General features: G+C 43.9%; 1 protein-coding gene across 1 annotated transcript; it reads left to right on the top strand.

The window, feature by feature from the left end:
* The first annotated feature begins 5,190 nt into the window (after positions 1 to 5,190).
* On the top strand, positions 5,191 to 6,287 carry RHOH (ras homolog family member H). The gene has a single exon (XM_004681335.2). It carries the CDS (start codon positions 5,191 to 5,193, stop codon positions 5,764 to 5,766), a length of 576 nt encoding a protein of 191 aa, XP_004681392.1. The 3' UTR covers positions 5,767 to 6,287.
* The last annotated feature ends 12,450 nt before the right edge of the window (positions 6,288 to 18,737 follow it).

The following is an 18,737-nucleotide window of genomic DNA, read 5'->3' as shown; positions in this document are numbered from 1 at the left end:
ATTTTTTTTCAATGAATTAAACAACTAACGAATAAAACATACACACAAAGTCCCTAGAAGATGCTCAGTAATGGAAATAGAAGTCACAAAAGGACCCACTGACCCAGAGATGCCACGTTTTTGAACATATCCTCCAAGAAAATGTCTTCACATCAAGTAACAATAACACAGGGGGCAGAGAGTGAGAGGATTCACCAGAGACAGAATGGGGAGCAGAACAGGCAGATGTACTGTAAATACACTGCTGAGGGGAGCAGCAGGCAGGTCAGGAGAGGTCGTCACCTCCCTACTGGGGATCAAAATCACATTGAAGTGGTTGCCTTTAGCTTCGCAGTGCTGTGCTTTAACCCGTTGCGCCACCAGTGAGGACCTGAAGATACATTTTTAGTTAGAAATAAATGTTTAGAAGCTATATGCAAGGGTGTATTTATTAGAATGAGAATCAAGTAAAAATTTTGGGAGATAATATTTAGAGATGGTCGTGCTTTTTCTCTATAAGGTACTTAAGCTTTTAAAAATAGTTTTGCTTTCCCTGCAAGTAAAATAAATTAAATGAAGCAACTCAGCCCCACTTCTAGATGGTAAGTGCTGTGGGTTCACACAGCAGGAGCAAGGTCTGTCTATTGGTGCTGTGAGGCCCCTGCAAAGCTGTGGAAAGGTCCGAGCTGGCAGGAGATGAGTTACGTAGAGGGTGGTGATTTCCTAATTCTGTGTTAGATTCATGGCAAATAATTCTTTAATTAATTGGCTGCTACCAAGCAAGTCCTTTGCTAAGGATTTTTCAAGGGGGTTGGCACTTAGATGTACACTCTGTAACTGACAAACCATCCCAACATGTTGACTGTGAATATATATTTTGAAAAATAAAATAAAATAAACAAACATGTTGAACTAGGCTTCCTCAATCGAAGTGTAGCTAACCTAAAACCATCAATGATAATAGTTGACAACAGTCATTATTTCATCTTCGTTTTATATTGTACTCTACTGTTATGAAGGGACTTTATCATAAAACAAACAAAAGAATGTTTCCAATTGTATGAAGTCGTGTGAAAGCACAAGCAACCTAGCGTTGTCTCACTAGCATGGCCACCTGAGCCTCAAGAGCTCCCTGTGAGGAAGGGGGTGGGGGGGGCACAACTTACTCTGGTTTCACAGAAGAGAGATAAACACGAAAGGAGCAAGCATTTCAAGTATGTGCTAACGTGCAGGCGACATGCGTTGTGGTAACACACCCAGGGTCCCTGATCTAGTCGTGGGTCAGGCGATCAAAGATTTTTAAAAAGAGGCGGGAATAAGTGGGCGAGGGCAACATAGCTCTTTCCAGGCGAATAGACTAGCACAAGTGTGCATCTGAAAAAAAGAGTGGTACGGAGAGTGGGGTAAAAATTGAACTGCGCCTGAGATTTCCTACTGGGTGGGGTTCCTCATCTTCTGGCCTTCTTTGCCATAGAAGGCCCTCACACTTCTGCCTTTGCAAGAAGCCTCCCTTCCCTCTTTGGCTGGGTATGAAACATGAGGGTCTGAGGAAGGCAAACTTTCTGTGAAAATGCTAAAATGAGGAAAAAGGAAGAGAAGTCTACATGATTGAGACCCGAGATGGTCTGGGATGGAGGGTTTGTTGTGCACGTAAATCCTTCAAACATTACTTAGAGGCCTCCCTCACCACACTCGAGATAACTCTTCCATGGTGAGGCGTTGAGGGACCTGCACTGGGGCATCCCTGCCACTAAAACTCACTTCTACTTGTCACTCAGGCCCTTTTAGGAAAATTTCTCCCCTTAGGAGAAATCGCTCTGAAATCAAGACCATTAACCTGCACTGACGATGTGGCCCACATGTGACAGGAGCTCTGGGGACGATGTTATGTCCATATAGGGTGTTGCTCCAGCCTGGGTGGAGCTTGCCCTTCCCCTCCTCTCCAGCTCCATATTTGGCTGTCTCCTGGAGGACATGATGGTGTCAAGATTCATCAGCCATTTTACTGCTGCAGAGTAATGCCGAGTTCTGTGTTCTTGTTTTCGCAGAGGCAGTCAAGAAAGACTGCCCCGTTCACCTCAGTTTTAATAGAACCACAGAAAAAGATGATCTTGCCCAACTATTGTTACTTTACAATTTCAGAAACGAAGGCCCTGAGGGCTGACTCCAAACCGATTGGGGAATGAAGGCCTCACTTGATTGAACAGTCTGGGCCTCCAATAACTCTTCAAAATTTTCTTGGTGACAAATCTCAGGCAGTAGTTTCTTTGTTCACATCATATTTTAATTTTTAGGCTATAAGAAACTTTTTTTTTGTAGTCAGGCTAAATGGAAGTTACACAGCATTCTTTGCCAGAGAAACTTTTCTAGTGCTACTTCAGACTCCCTGCTTACAATTCATAATCGTATCTAGTTATTGTATTTACTTATTATTATTGTCATCTGCTGTCTTTCACAGCAACCACTAATGTAGCAAAGAGTTAAAGCTATTAAGCCAATAATAGAAATACAATGGCAGAAAATTTATTTCTTTTGGAAGAAGGCAGAAAACAGTAATTATTTAAGAATGTGGCTAATAAGTTCTGCTTGTCTGACAGCACACGGAGTATGTTTACATTGTGCGCTGTGCTAAGGGTTTATGCATCAAGGCACATGTTTCAGATACCCTGTGATACAGGTATTATTACATCTGCTTCTCAGAGAAAGTTACTGAGGCTTAGTGGGTGGGTGAGAAACTCTTCTAAGGTTATGGCACAGGTAGTTGGTGGGGTAACAAGCTCTACCCAAGTTTAGAGCCTCACCAACTTCCATTTGCAGATATTCACTCACGAAATTTGAATTTATCAATCTATTAGAAAGACTTTATGTACTAACCAGAAGCCTGATACATGTACAGATTTCCTAGTTTTGATTCTGTTACATTGCAGCCAAAATAAAACTTTAAAAGACGATGGTGGGAGAGCTACAGTGACTTTATCTGAATGAATCCTGTTCTGTCTGACACTAACAAGGATGTAACCCAGTGATACTTCAATTAAAAATAAATAAGTAGGCCCTCCCTGGTTGCACAGCAGGTTAAAGCACAGTCCTGAGAAGCTAAAGCCACTTCAGCATGAGTTGGATTCCTGCCCCTGGAGGTGACCACATGGCACGGCAGACCTCTCCTGACCCTCCCGCTGCTCCCCTCAGCAGTGTACTTCTCAGTCGGCCTGTTCTGCTCCCTACTCTGACTCTGGTGAATCCTCTTACCACCCTTGCACCTCTGGCCTGTACCCCAGCTCTGTATGCATTAATAAATAAATCTTATAAATAAATAAATTTTAAAAATGGATTAATAAGTCTCAGCTCTGGACTAAGTAAAAAGGGTGCCATAAATGTTTGAATCATCTGCAGATCTTAGGAGCTAAAGTCTGAGACACAGTGGGGTCCCCAAGGAGACCTTATTCAAAGATCCCGTACAAAGAGGTATCCAGGACCATTGTGACTATGACTTTTCAGATACAGCCCAGCTGAATATTTGACAGCTAAGCTCCTATGTTGGACATTCAATAATGAGCATTTTAAATAAATAGTAGTGGAAATAGATAACCCAGTGGCACCATATAAGTCCCATGTTTCAGGATCTGCACTAAGTCCAGCTCCCCACATGCCGGCTTCTAACAATAATTGCATGAAATGAGACTTTTCTTATTTTCATTTTTATGAAGAAACCATGACTTGGCTAAGGTCACTGAGTTCTTGCATGGTTAAAAAGAAGAATCCACGAAAATCAAATATATGATTTACTTGATTAGTTCATTTGCAAAGGCTATCATGTCTAATTACAGAGACCATGGGTTGATAAGGATAAAAATGTCTTTGAAGGCAAAATTGAGATTTAATGATTTAAACAAAATTGAACTATAGGTTTACATTGCTTTTCACATGGCATGTCAGGAGGATTGCTGTTAGGGAGTCATAAGCCCAGGTTGCATAAATAAACCTTATTTTGAATTTTGGTGTGAAAGATCTTTCTGCTGTTTGAAGCTGGGCTGGCCTTGTCACCCTCAGCAGACAGGACAGTTTCCAAGGCTGATCTCATTGTCTGGAGCTTTCTCACCTGCAGTGAAAGACAATTAACTGTACGCGTTCATGGCATTCAGATTCCGTCATATTTATGCAGTCCTGTTTAAGTAACAGGCATCAACCACGGCTGCTGATAAGCACCTTATTTTAACCTTCACTTAACCAGGCTCCTAGCATAGTTCCTGCTGTACAGAGGTGGCTGTCCCAGGCATTGAAAAAAACAACTGAGAAACAGTTCCTAAATGTATGCAAATGTGTAAACTGAGGTGTGGAGATGAAGTCACATGCTCAGAGCCATGCCATCACATAGGAAAGGGAGCCTGATTTCATATGCAGAACATGTCAAGGACAGTGACCTTTCTATTACATCTGTAACCAGTTTTGGAGAAAACCTCAAGGGAAAAAACAGCAAATTTTTAGAGTTCTGGTAATTTCCTCCTATCTCTGCATGAATTACCATGTAAGTCAAGGATTGGCTGGTTAATCAATAAATGAAGAGAAATGATGATAGTACCTGTCATTCATTACATTTCTCTTTCTTGCAGTTCCCAATGTGGCTGGGATCCATCGGAGACTGAGGTGACTGCCAGCACCTGCCAGCTGCCTTCCCTGCTTCTTGGTGCAGAAGCCCAGCGAGCAATTGGAAACCCTCATTCACACACCAGGTTGCTGTTGAGTTCTTTTTCATGTTATGATCAGAGCAGTTGCTTGTTTTTATCTCTAGGCTGATTTTGGAGATAAAGTCAGCCTCTGTTTCTTCACTGGGTGGAGCTGTGGGTGCAGGGTTGGGGGTGACAGATCCAGCCTTTCCTTGCAGCGGGGACTGAGCTGCTATTGTGAGGTGCGCCCCTGATATATCAGTCTGCCAATGAGGAAGCGCCACGTCATCAAGAGAAGGAAAAAAGACTCATTTTCCTCTCCTTTTTCTGTTCCAGCTAAAGACTCCCCGTTGGAGCTGCTCATAGCACAGCATTCCTCCTCCTTGGATGGCCAGGAAGACACATCGCTGCCCAGGTAGCCCTGGAAGCTGCTGAGAACACAACCCTGGTTTTCTTGGCTTGTGTTGGATGGCGTTGGTTCCAGTGGCTCGCTGACGGCCCTTTCCCTCGGAATTCTGAACTCGAAACTAGGAATCCAGACGGGAAGATGATGCGTTCCATCAAATGTGTGTTGGTGGGAGATTCGGCAGTGGGGAAAACCTCTCTCTTAGTGCGCTTCACCTCAGAGACTTTCCCGGAGGCGTATAAGCCCACAGTGTATGAGAACACGGGCGTGGACGTCTTCATGGATGGCATCCAGATCAGCCTGGGCCTCTGGGATACCGCTGGCAACGACGCCTTCAAAAGCATCCGCCCGCTGTCCTACCAGCAGGCAGATGTGGTTCTCATGTGCTATTCCGTGGCCAACCACAACTCTTTCTTGAACCTGAAGAACAAGTGGATTGGGGAAGTCAGGAGCAACCTGCCGTGCACCCCCGTTCTGGTGGTGGCCACCCAGACTGACCAGCGGGAGATGGGTCCCCACAGGGCTTCCTGCGTTAGTGCCATAGAGGGGAAGAGACTGGCCCAGGATGTGAGAGCAAAGGGCTACCTGGAGTGCTCGGCCCTTAGCAACCGTGGGGTCCAGCAGGTGTTTGAGTGTGCCGTCCGCACGGCCGTCAACCAAGCCAGGAGGCGCAGCAGGAGGAGGTTCTTCTCCATCAACGAGTGCAAGATCTTCTAACCCTCAAAAGACTTGACCCGCCACTCATTTACTCAGCCCAGGGACCACTGGGGACAAGGAGGCCAAGTGAGCCAGCAGGGTTGAGTGGACAGAGCCGTCGTTTTGGATGCAGTTGCTGATGGGACTTGTCCCCTGGAAGTTCTTACTCCATATACCTCTGCCGGTGAATTCCTCACTCGGTCCAGCTGGAAGATCTTTGCGGGGGGGCTGTCATGAGTAGTCCATCTTTGTTTTAAAAACTCAAATAGTTTCCGTAATGTTGGACAGTGAAGTGAGTGACCCAAAGAATTCCATATTTAAAGACATGTTTTATTTAAGCAGTAACAAAATGTATAGCCTTTGTACATGATTAGTTTTCACACTTACACTCTTCTTGCATACTTACAAACACACATTGCTGTCTGAGTGACAGAACCTTTTGTGCTCTGCCATACATGAGTCATTTTCACCCAAAGTTGTCACCTGCTAGATTTTACTAGATAGTGAAGTTTTAAAATGACCATAAACTGATCCTTGCAATGAATTTTTCACCCACTTGTTATTTAGCATTGTATATAAAATATAATTCAATGACATAAGATACTTTAATATTCCCTAACGGTTTTTAAACAGCTATCACTATATTTCTCTGTAATTATTTTTAAAAAATCCTTTCTTACTACAATATAGCTTTTCATCCAAAGAACTCTAATTATGTACCAATCTCTCGTTCATTGAACAAGATTGGAGGGGAAGCTTTCAGGCAGAGAATCAGACTCCTCCAAGTTCTGGGCTCAGAACCTAGAAGAGAAGTGAGGAATTCTCACTTTTATTTCAGAAACTACTGTACTTTGCCTGCTTCTGCCCACCAGTGGTGCCAGGCAGGTAGGTAGTCTTAGGAGAGAGAGTAGGTTTGGAGTTCTGTCTGCATTTGTTTGCATCGGAGCTCTAACCTGAGCTGGCAAAGCAACATCATTTAGTAATTTCAGAATCTAATCAGAATGATTGGCAAGGTGTCTATATATGTATGTGTATAAGGGAAACTTTTATAATATTTGTAACTTTTATATGAATATGAAACACCTCAATGAAAAAGAAGTCACAAACCCAAGCACAAGGAACAGGAAAATTCTATAGCAAATGCTCAGATCATAACAAAGTTTTCAGGGACAACACTGAATAAATAGAAACATTTAACCCTCTCAGACCCAGGTCTATGGAAGAGTTTAACAGCAATAACATTAAACATTTGTTAAAGCCGAGAACAGAGGACTATGTAAGTTAAGGAAAGCAGTTGTAAAGGCAGGCACCCAGATATAAAATTTACCTAATCAAATAAAACTTGTTAGTGTTATTAAAGTATATCATTCTTCTGACAATATGGGTACTATATAGAAATGGTAAGGCAATTGGCATAAATGGCACTGATCAGATTAAATTGATACAACCAAACCTATTTTGCACGTTTCCTTAAGTGGTCACTTCTTTTGTGCTATAATCAGGGTCCAAGTCAAATTAGTGCTCACCCCTCACTTGCCTTTAACCTCTCACTCACCTCCAGGAAAAGGCCGGGGAGCTGGGGCTTAGTCCTAGCGGCTGGGTGTCATCAGTTCCCTGGGGCTGGTGTATCTTCTGCCTCTGCTCAGACATCCCACATCTCCAGCCCTGTGGTTTGTCCTTATCTCTGATTCACCCAGTCCCTCGACTTAAACAGCTCCTAGAGCCTGCTTTCTGCCTTGGGCATCCAGAGGGTTGGAGGGCCAGAGAGCTGAGCACACAGGGAGGCAATGGGAGCTGCTCTCCTCTCCTAGATCTTTGATCCCCACCTTCTCCTCGCATGTAAACAGTCTTCACTCACTTGTGCAGATTTTCCCGTAGGGTCAGTCTTCAAGGTAGAGGTGGGGTGAATGCATTCATCAGGAATGAATTTCTATTCACTAAAGCAGCTGTTCCCAAGTTTTTCTTTCTTGTTGAAGGGAGGTGATGGGGTGTATGAAACTGGAAGGGCACAGGCGCTGTATCTAAGTTATCAAAGGGAGAGGAGTCCTTGGAGAGAGGAGGGGACGTAGTGCAGACCCCGAGGGTGCACTGCACAGCTTTGTCTCCACCTCGGCAAACACACAGACAGCCCTCTACTGTCAAGCTGCCGAGCTTAAAGACACCCTCTGGGAACCCTCACCTGAAAACAGCAATACAGCTGGAAACCCTCCCCTGTGACAGGACCTGGAAGAGGTTGAGGCCAGCGGGGATGTCTGTCTTTCCCACTAGACCATAAATTCTTAAAGCAAAGAGCAAAAAGAAATTGGGTTGGGTCACAAAGTTGCAACAGAAGGAGGCAGAACTTTGCCAGCCTTGCAGGGGTAAGAAATAAAAACAGGTCATTTTGTTGGAATCCATGTTAAGCTTGTCCTTGGGAAGTGTATACTAATTTTTGCCTGAACTCTGGTCTATGTTTCTTATGTTTCAGAATGTGTACCTCTTTGTAGACTCTTGCTTGTCAGTGTGTACCTATTCCAAGAAGCAACATTAAATATGCCCTTGTTTACACTGAAGAGTTGAGTGGCTCAGTAACTCGTCCTATACGGTTTTATTTATTTTTTTCAAAGATTTATTTATGCATACAGAACTGGGGTGCAGGCCAGAGACACAGGGGCAGTGAGAGGATTCACCAGAGACAGAGTGGGGAACAGAACAGGCAGATAGACCAAGTACACTACTGAGGGGAGCAGCGGGCAAGTCAGGAGGGGTCTGCCTCATCATGTGGGTTACATCCTTGGCTGGATGGAATTCCCAGTGAAGCAGCTGGCTCCCTGCAGTGCTGCGCTTTAACCCGCTGCACCACCAGGGAGGGCCCACGTAGACAGTTTTAACTTCTACTCTCAAAATGGGGCAGCAGCATCTAGCGTGAGAGCGAGTGCCCGAAGTTGAGCGCATCCTACTGGCCCACGTTTGTGAACGTGGGATGTGCCGCAGGCGGGGAGGGGGGGGTGTGATCCTGGGCGCTAGCTTGTGCGGTAATCTCATCACGTGGCCTGCAGGTGGCCACACAACGGTGGACACCACCTTTTAGGAGGAAACTGAGCCTCAAAATGTTCACGTGACAAGCCCCAGGCCTTACAGCAGGTGAGTGGCAGCACCCGGACTCTCGAGCAGGCCTGACTCCAAAGCTCTGCTCGAAACCACTGTGCCCCACTTCCTCCCAGAGCAACCGGCTGTAGGGCTTTGCCACATCCGAGCTCATGGAGCCTCGAACGCCCTCCCCGCCCCGTCCCTCAGCAAGTGGCTTGCATTTGAAAATTGTTTCAAATAAAGTATTTCAGGTCTGATCATAGACTTCCCCTTTTATTTTCCTTCTGGCAATGAGGACGAGACTCACAGAGCACCATCATTTGCTAAAGTCTGTTCCAACGCTTAGCTGTTAAGTACAGTTTCATAGTTGATTTCGTGTAAATTAGCAGGGTTGAAATACATCACAGTTTGATGCTTTCAAAAGCTTGGAAAATGTTCTCTTTTCCTTATTTCATTTCTTTATCCTACTTTCAGGTGTTTCCTTGGAGTGAGGTAGCAACAGGGGGGTGGGTAGCTAGTGCTTTCCCTTTAAGGACTTGGCACCAGAGAAAGGCGATTCAGCCAGGACAGGACCCATGAACATGTTTTCCTCTTGCACTTCTGTTCGGTAAGATGTGGCAGAGGGAAACTCTGACGTCACAGAGGCGTTCTGCAAGTGTTTGTCTACAGTTGTGACATATTTTATCATCAGAAAGTCTGGGTCCGGTGTCTTTTTCAGCCTCAGTTTCTCTAAAAATATCAACTCCTGGATTGTTTTTAGTAGTTGTCTATAAAGGTGGTGGAGTGCTTTCGGTCTGTAAACTATTGTTCAAATGGTGGTGCCAGGTTTTTGGTGGGTCTCTGTGAAGAGAGGCAGAGTACTTTGGATTCAATTAGAATGTTAGAGAACTTGTCCATAGTGAGTCACATGGTCAGAAACCCACACGGAAGCAGGTGGCATTTGTCACAAGATTCCATAGGTGAGTGAAAGGAATAAAGTGACAGATATATCGGTAACAAACACACTTGTTGCTGACTGATTCTAGGCTTTGTGTGAGCATTTGCTATATGATTTCATCCTCATAACAGGCTCATAAGGAGAACCTTATCCTCTTCTGTTGATAAGAAACTGACAGATCAAGGAGACATGTCCCTTGCACAGTTACTTTTGAACAGGTCTTAGCTTTACCATGTCATTTAGGTATAAATTTGACTAGCTGAAAATTATATGTTGATTTATAGTTAATGTTCATCATACTGCTAACTTAGTTAAATGCTAAGAATAACCCCTATGACATACTGGTAGAGCACATTGATGATTAGGGCTTGGCAGCCTTCCCGTGTGAGCTGATTTTTGTCATCCTTCTTGTGAAGAAATCTCAGGTGGTTCAAATCCCACCTGTCCTGGCTGAGCTCTGCTTGCTGGCTCCAAACCTCCCTTTCTATACCCAATCTTTGTGGCTCTGCTGTGTACCCAAGAGGCCAGCACTCTGAGTTGCATCACCCAGGTGGCTTTTGCCTGAGTGCGGCCTATGGGAGGCCTGGCTGGCAGTCAGGATAGGAAGGTGGATAGAAAGCTGGGTGTTTGTTCCCTACTCCTTTCTTGCTGTGGTGGTGCTTAGCTGTCCCTGGCGATGGGTCCCTTCACTGCTACCGTTCCCACGGGGTCCTGGAACAGCATTTCCTCTTTCCCCTCAGTCCTAAAGGAGGTAATGGTCTCCCTCCAGTGTCAAATCCCTCACACCCATACTCCCTTCCTCCCCATCATGAGCTCTCTTAATCCAGACCTTTACAATTAGCACCATAATCTAAATCTCTTCATCTGAACAATCTGGAACAAATATGATTTCCTATAGGAACTTGACGGATACACTCAAAGTATTAAAAGTCATCAGAACAATTATTCAAACTTGTACTGAAGCATACAGGCTTGCCAGCCTGGGTAACTGCTGTCTTGAGCCCTCAAGACCCAGGAAATAACACTCTTGGCATCTCTTTGATTGGAAGGGAAGGGAGGAGTATGTTGATTACCCTATTCCGAATAAGCAACAGAATAGTTCTGGATAGCATGTTCACAAATTGTGAGCCTTCTTCTGACATTTATATTTATAAGAAGCTCTGCTACTATCCAAAGAACTACTTTGAATCAATAAGAAAAATAGCTGTTTTAAAATGGACATTTCTCAGAAGAGGAAATATGCATGACCATTAAACAAAAAAATAGCAAATGTGTTCTTCTCATTACCTGTCAGGGAGACGCAAACAAAACCTATCATAGGTTTTGACCATGTTGAATGACCATATTGATGAATGAATTAAAAAGTATGATAATGAATATATAAAATAAAAAATGATGTAAAAATTAAAAAGAAAAAAATGAATAAACATTTTGGTAAACACATATCCTTTGCAGCAACATGGATGGAGCTGGAAGGGATCACGCCTAGTGAAATAAGCCAGAAAGAAAAAGAAAATTAACGATGGTTTCACTCATAGCAGGAGTGTAAGGGATCAGAAAAAAAAAAAAAGCAATTATAATAAAGTAAAAACGAAAATCAACGAGCAACTATAAACCAGCGACGTTCTACGGAGTAGAATCAAAGCTGGGGTGGGAAGAGCACACGGGACTATGGTGATGGCGCACGGGTGAATTGGTGGTGGGAAGTCCACAGGGGTTACAATGGAGATGAAAAAATGTACAAAATGAAGAATGACATAAAATAAATAAATAAATTTAATTAAAAAACAAAAAAGTATGATACCAGCATGCACTGGCAAGAATGTGAAGCAATAAGAAATCTTATATAGACATGTAAGATGTAAGATAGCATGTATTTTGGCATTACTTAGTAGTGCTAAATATCTTATATCTTTGATCCTCAAGTTGTATGCCAGTGATCCTCAAGTTTGATTCCCTCAATATTTCCTTGCATAGATTTCCTGGGAGATATGTATGAGATTATTTGTCACAGCATTGTTGGTAATAGCAAAAACTAGAAACAACCCATTATTACCTACAGAGAATGCTAAATAAATTTGACATATTCATGCATGGAATACTATGCAACAATAAAAATGAATGTATGTATCTAACACATATTAATGTTAATGTTGACAAAAAAAGCAAGTAGCAAAGTAATATATATTACATTAGTTTTTTTGGTGAGCAAAACTTAACAATAGAATATTTAGAGTCCAAAAATTATAAAGCATTAGTATTGGTAATATGACATTTGAATGAGCTTGAACAGGTCACCTAGGATAATGTTCTATTTCTCAAGTTTGGAGAGTGGGTACATGAGTGGACATTTCACTTTTCTGTTATTTACTTTTCAAAGATATTCCTATACATTTTATACATTCTTATATGTGTTTGATGTAATTCATAATTTCAAGGTGTACAGTTAAGCAGCCTGGACTGGAATCTCATCTCTACCATGCAATCTTGTGTAAGTTAGTCAGCCTCTCTGTGCACCAGTTTCCTCACCTGTAAAATGCAGAAGATAACATCACAGGGTAGTTACAATTAAAGGAACTTATGCAAGAAAGTCTGTACTTTCTGCTTCATAAGAAGTACACGATAAATGGTAACTACATCATTAAGTTTTCATCTTATGTACCTCAGTGTGGGGGGACCTTGCTGTTTTGGGGGGTGATGATACTAAGACCTGCAGACTGTTTATTTTTGCCCAAAGTTTCATGAGTTGATGGCAGACCTGGAGCATTTCATATCTCCTTTTGGGTGCTCTTTTCTCTGATCATTGTGAGTAGTAATAAATATTTATGTACCTATTTTTGTTTTTTTACTTTCAGTACAGATTTCCTATACTTTCTAGCTTATAGTACTGTTTCTTAGCACAGAGCAGGTACCTTTCAGTGTGCTATGGAAGGGGCCCAGAGAGGCTTAGTTCCTTAAGTGAAAAGAGACCTCCATTCAACTTATTTATTCCTGGAGCATTTGCTAGTATTCTTAGGTTCTCTGTGGGGGTGATTAAAAGAAAGCAGAGGATTTAGTCGCTAAAGGGGTAGACCCGAGCCTATCTCCATTACTGTGTTCATCATGTTATCTCATAACGCATTTTGTTTCCATCACCCCATTGAACCATGACCTTCTTAGCACCAGGACTGCAAATTACCAAAGTTCCTGTTTTTGTGGAGTTGAGGATCTAGTTAGGCACATAATTATGTCAACAAAGATGACAAATGTGGATAGGTGATCAGTGCTATAAAAAATACAAAATGAGGCCCTCCCTGGTGGCGCAGCGGGTTAAAGCACAGCACTGAGAATCTGAAGCCACTTCCGCATGAGTTCGATTCCCGCCTGCCCCGGAGGAGACCACATGGTGAGCCAGACCTCTCCTGACCCGCCCGCTGCTTCCCTCAGCAGTGTACTTCGTAGATCTGCCTGTTCTGCTCCCCACTCTGTCTCTGGTGAAGCCTCTCACCGCCCCTGAGCCTCTGGCCTGTACCCCAGTTCTGTATGCATAAATAAATAAATAAGTCTTTAAAAAAAAATACAAAATGCTAAGAGAGTCTGTGTGGTAGTATGGGTAAGAGAAGAGGAACTAATGGATGATGTAGACAAACTGCATCATTTAAAAACAAACCACCCCTCTGAAAAAGAAAGCAGCCTGCAGTTTTTTCTCTGCTGGCCCCAAGAGGTGATCACACATGCTTTTCTCAAAATTCAGTGTTCACAATATGGAGCTCCTTCCAGACTGATGACTTCACCCTACTCCCACCCAGCTGCCCGTTGGATTGGGGCTCTTCCCAAGGACACAGTAGCAAAAAGATTGGAAGAAAAAAGTGACATGACACATTGTCTGGCAGTGGTTGGCTTTCGACGGATTCTGAAAACCAGGAAGGAAACGACTAGCACATAGGGTCTACATAGGACCTCGATAGACAGGCCTGGTGGCCGAGAGGTGCCTGCTTGGGCCGGCGGAGTGTTTTCAGGATCGGTGCGTGCCCGAGGCAGCAGGGGCTGGAAGCCAGCAGTGGAGCAGGTGGACAAACTCGCCCTGGGTCGCCAGGCTGTTTAAAGAGAGCAAGGCATGATGCTCTGCTGTGTCTGTGGGACTTCTGCGCGGATGCCAGGGGGCCCCAGTTTACAAGAGTCACCTCGTCCACCTAAGGGCGGCTGTCAGTTGGTAGCACTGTTGTCTCAGGGACCCGGAGATTTGCCCAGGATGTCAATTGTAGATATATTTTTTAGTGTTTCCATAGAGATCCCCATCCATCATGTGTTTCTTAAATCAATCCCATCCACCTCCCCTTTCTTCTCCTCCTCTTGATCATCTCTCTCTGCAACCAGGTCCCTCGCTCACCCCTCTGTGATGGAGTCAGCATATGAACCAGCGCTGTGGCCACTGGTAGCCTCTGAGCAGCCTTCCCTGAGTGATCTCATGGAACTCTCATGATCACCATTTCCACACACTCACAGCACTTTAGAGGTGGCCCAGGTGAGTGTCCACATCTCAGGTGTGCTTGGCACTATTTGCTGTAGGTTATCTAGTACTTTGTGTTCCTTGTCTCACACAACAATACTGCAGGTTGTAATTATCTGGCTCAATTTATAGGCAAAGACACTAAGGGTTGGGGAAGTGAAAAGTCTCACCTGCAGGCATCTGCTAAATCCAGATCGATATTTACATTTATCTATGTAAATTTTTTTTAAAAGATTTATTTATTTATTCATACAGAACTGGGGTACAGGCCAGAGATGCGGAGGGTGAGAGGCTTCACCAGGGACAGAGTGGGGAGCAGAACAGGCAGATCGACGAAGTACACTGCTGAGGGGAGCAGCGGGCGGGTCAGGAGAGGTCTGCCGCGCCATGTGGTCACCTCCGGGGCAGGCGGGAATCGAACTCATGCGGAAGTGGCTTAAGCTTCTCAGTGCTGTGCTTTAACCCGCTGCGCCACCAGGGAGGGCCTATCTATGTAAATTTATATAATTATATTTATATAATTGGCTAGGGAGTACCCAGATTTATACTTTGATCTTTGGGGTCTAGATTCCCCCATCTCATCTAACTTTAATCTAAAGCTCAAAGTGACCCTTTGAAGTACAAGTGACAGAGATGAGCCCTAATAGGTAAATGTGATGGATCTGAACCCCCCACACAGTTACTGGCCAGAGAGAGGCTGACAGATCCAAGCCCCCCTGACACTATTATCATTCTTGTTACCAGACACATTTTTTTTTAATTGGTCTCACCTCTGTGAGATTGTCTGCTAAACATTCATTAGATGAGTTAAAAGGATGTAGATTATATCTCTGTTAGACAAATGGTAAAGTCTGAAAGAAGGAAATTGCCTGTCAGGCAGCAAACTATATTTGCATTAATTATCTGTATACTGTATGCAAACGCACACTATCTTTTTCTTCTCCTTTTCTTAGTCTATGTACTTCCACTCAGGGTCTAAATTTGAAATCAACATGGCTGGGACAGTTTCTTCTACTACTTTATCATTTACTAGACCCACATTTTGGAGCTGAAAGTGGGGTCAGGGAGAACTGAGCCCCAGCCCATCACTTTACAGACCAGGAAACTGACCCTCCTGGTTGCCAGGGACACCCAAGTGGCTTCAGGCAAAGCTGGAACTTGAGTCGCCAGTCTGGCTCGAAGGTGCTGCCCTTCGCTGCAGGCCTCAGGCCTCAGGCCTCAGGCCTCAAACGTCCAGCCTTCACCCTTGAGCCACAGCCTGCAAATAGACTCTTGTCTGTTTGTTTCAGGTTTCCTTGATGGGAGTTTAAAGGTTTTACCGTCTGCTTAAAATGTCGGGGTCATTTGCAGGTGATGAAAAAAAGAAAGAAAGAAAGAAAGAAAAGGTCAGAGGCAAAGGCCAGTACATGAAACCAGCGAGAGTAAAAGGAGCAGGAAGACAGGGGCCACCACAGCCAGCGAGCAGCGGCCTTATGTTTCTGAACAAACCCAGAGAGCGCTTTGAGCCAGGGACAGGTCAGGAGGCCTGAGTGCAGGGGTGGGGGTGGGGGTGTGCTGGGGGTGGTGGTGCTCAGGCACGCTCTCCCACCTTCTCCCCAGGTGCTCTGAGGGCAGGTCTGCAAGCCAGCCTGGCTGGAACAGATTAAAGGAATATCCTAAAGAAAAGAGATTCTGTAGAGCTCTATTTCTGTGTATGGCCACACCCCCCCCCAATTATGTAAAATATGAAAAGATTAGATAAAACCAACAAAGTAAAAAGACAATATAAATCACTCTGATAATCACTGTGACATCACTTTATTTTACTCTTGCAGACTTTTTCTTATATACATATGTGTATATTTTCACAAAAATAGCTTCGTATGGTACGGTCTGGTTTCCAGTCTGCTTTTTTCCACTTACTAGACTGTGAACAGCTTTCAGTGCTAGCATGCTAATGAATATATATAACTCCCATGCGCTCCTGTGTAAAGGCAGCATGGAAGCTGTCCCAGATTTCTCCAGGGAACCTGTAACCACGCTTTGTTAATTGTGACAATAAGCTGCTATTGAACTTTGTGCTAGAAAACTCTGTGTGTACGGCTTCATTTAATGCCATAGTAAAAACCACAGATCTATCTAACGCGATGTGTTTTAGGTATGTTGATTTATTGGCTTGTAAGCCCCCAGTATAAAGGTACTGTTATCATCCTCATTTTACAGATGGGGACATTTGCCTGCAGTCGGACAGACAACATTCAGACCAGGCAGCCTGGCCCCAGCCTGTGTTCCTGACTTCACAGTCCCAATAATGGTTCTTTGGGTTCTGGCCATACTCTAGCTCAGTTACGTAACTGGGAGGGAACATCCAACTCCAGAAAGAAAAATCTTAATGACAGACGTGAAGTCCAGAGATTTCTTTACTCTCCAGTCATTTATCAGTTCATTACAAGAGTCTGATAACCATCCATTCAGCATCTCCCTGGTCTCTCCTCACCTTTTGCTGCCCTCTCTGCCTTCCTGCAGGATGCTGAAGATGCTATATCACATTCCTGTTGCTTCTGGCCAAGGGGGAGGCTTGAGCCGTTCATAGTGAAGACCTATGAAACAATACCTTTTTTGGGTTATTGACACCTGTCAGTCAGAGCGGTGCATTTTGATGTTCATAGCGATTCTCCGTTTGACCAGACTTCCTCCCAGGAAGGGCTGAGAGGGGGGCCCTGGGAGGAAGGAAAAGAGGGGGTAAAGGGGGGAAAGAAAACCTCCATCTTGCCACAACACAGAGCTTCAGATTTTGCTCTGCTTTGATGCTAACGTCTCTGATTCTCCCAGGTCGGTTCTGAAGTTTGGAGGTGGGGGATGGAGCGCATCAACTTCCAAGTTGTGGTGGATCTCGAAGAAGTGGAAGGTGACATACTCGGCGTGGCCACCTCTATCCCTGCGCCTTCCAAAAAAAATGACTGGTTATCTGAGGTGGGGAGGCTATAGGTGACTGCCTGAAAATCTGCAGAGAGGTGAGTTAGACTTTTTCTCTGTCATAGTATTTTCTTCAGAATGGTCCATCTCATGTAATAAATTCCTCTACCCTTTCCAGTGGGGCTGTGAGCATCTCATTAAACTGCTGTGGATAAAGATCTTTAAAAACAACAACAACAACAACTTTCTAGTCATTGCAGACTGACACTATTTAAAAGCACAGTGACTTCCTAGACAAAGGAAAAGATGAAGACAAAGAATCTGTATGAAAAATGAAACAAACGAAAAGACATAAAATGCAAGCCTCATTTTTTTTTTAAACAGGACTCTGTAGACACAGTTCTTTTGCTAAAAATGGTTCTGAATACACGCTCTTAATTTCTGTGCTTATCTAGCTGTGGTCTGGTAAGAGTTTGCAGACTTAGCGTGTAGTTGGATTGTACTTTGAGCAGCGTTGACCTAGTTTTCTCACTTCTTCTCTGTTAGGAAAACTTCATTCATTAGCTCATTCAGTCACTGAATAAACCTGCTAAAGGCCAGGCCGACAGACTGTTCCGAACTTTCTCTGTTCCGTAGTCATTACTGGGACACCATATTGTGTGTTATTATATAGTAAAATTGCAGTAATCATGTAATATATCAATAAAATGTGATGTTCTCCATATTAACATCAGAAAGAAAAGTCTTCCCCGGTTTGTCTGGGACAAACCCTTTTTGTGTGTGATGTAATTAATAACCTCCTTCTGGGAAGAAAGTTAGTGTTCCTGATAAAATAACTAAACAATTTTCTGATGAATTGTAATGGGATTAAGATTGGTTCTGGGAAAGCCTCACCACCTGCCCCCATCACTAGGTGACATCTAGACAACAGTCTCGTTGACCTTTAAGCAGACAGACTTTTCTTCCTATGTTAGTTTAATAGTGATTACCTGACTTCCTATCAAGTGTGAACTTCAAAATAAATTCCTGAGATCTTTTTTTTTCTTGAAGAGAAGGGGCAATACAGTTTGACACATGATCATATCTAAAGAGGAAAGAAGTAGTCATATTTGGTGCAGTTGGTGGCCAGGAGCCTTAAGCAGGCATGAAAATATGTCTAAGTCTCAGTTTTCTCATCAATAAGATGGGGAGAACCGTACCTCTGTAGGTGATTGTGAGAATTCAGAGAGGCATTGGTTGGCACTGTGCCTAGCACCATAAATATTCACCCTTGTTATGCTGAGGACACCTTTGTGTTCTTGAGGCAAAGCAGTCCACTACTTTACTCTAAATGCAGCTCCGGAACTTAGCTGACTCTCAGGAGTGAGACTCAAAGAGGCCAGCCCCCCACGTGACCCAGGTAAAGTCCATCTGCGGTGGCAGGAGTCAGGCTCCCGGAGCTGCCACGCTTGCATGTGAGGTAACACTTGCACTTGGGGGAATAAAGCTTCCCCCTAAGGTACTGGGAGGGGATTAAGTGAGAATGAACGTGGGGCTGGTTCTGGCGGAAGGCCTTACAGCAGGTGTGCAATCTGGAACCCAGCCAGGCTGCTCAGCCACAGC

Source organism: Condylura cristata, unplaced genomic scaffold, assembly GCF_000260355.1.
Source record: "Condylura cristata isolate star-nosed mole 26May11 unplaced genomic scaffold, ConCri1.0 scaffold00012, whole genome shotgun sequence".
NCBI lineage: Eukaryota > Metazoa > Chordata > Mammalia > Eulipotyphla > Talpidae > Condylura > Condylura cristata.
This window is presented reverse-complemented; position numbering and strand designations above follow the sequence as displayed.

What these genes read in the sequence shown, in the direction of transcription:
- RHOH (XM_004681335.2), top strand. Translation starts at nt 5,191, where the DNA reads ATGATGCGTTCCATCAAATGTGTGTTGGTGGGAGATTCGGCAGTGGGG.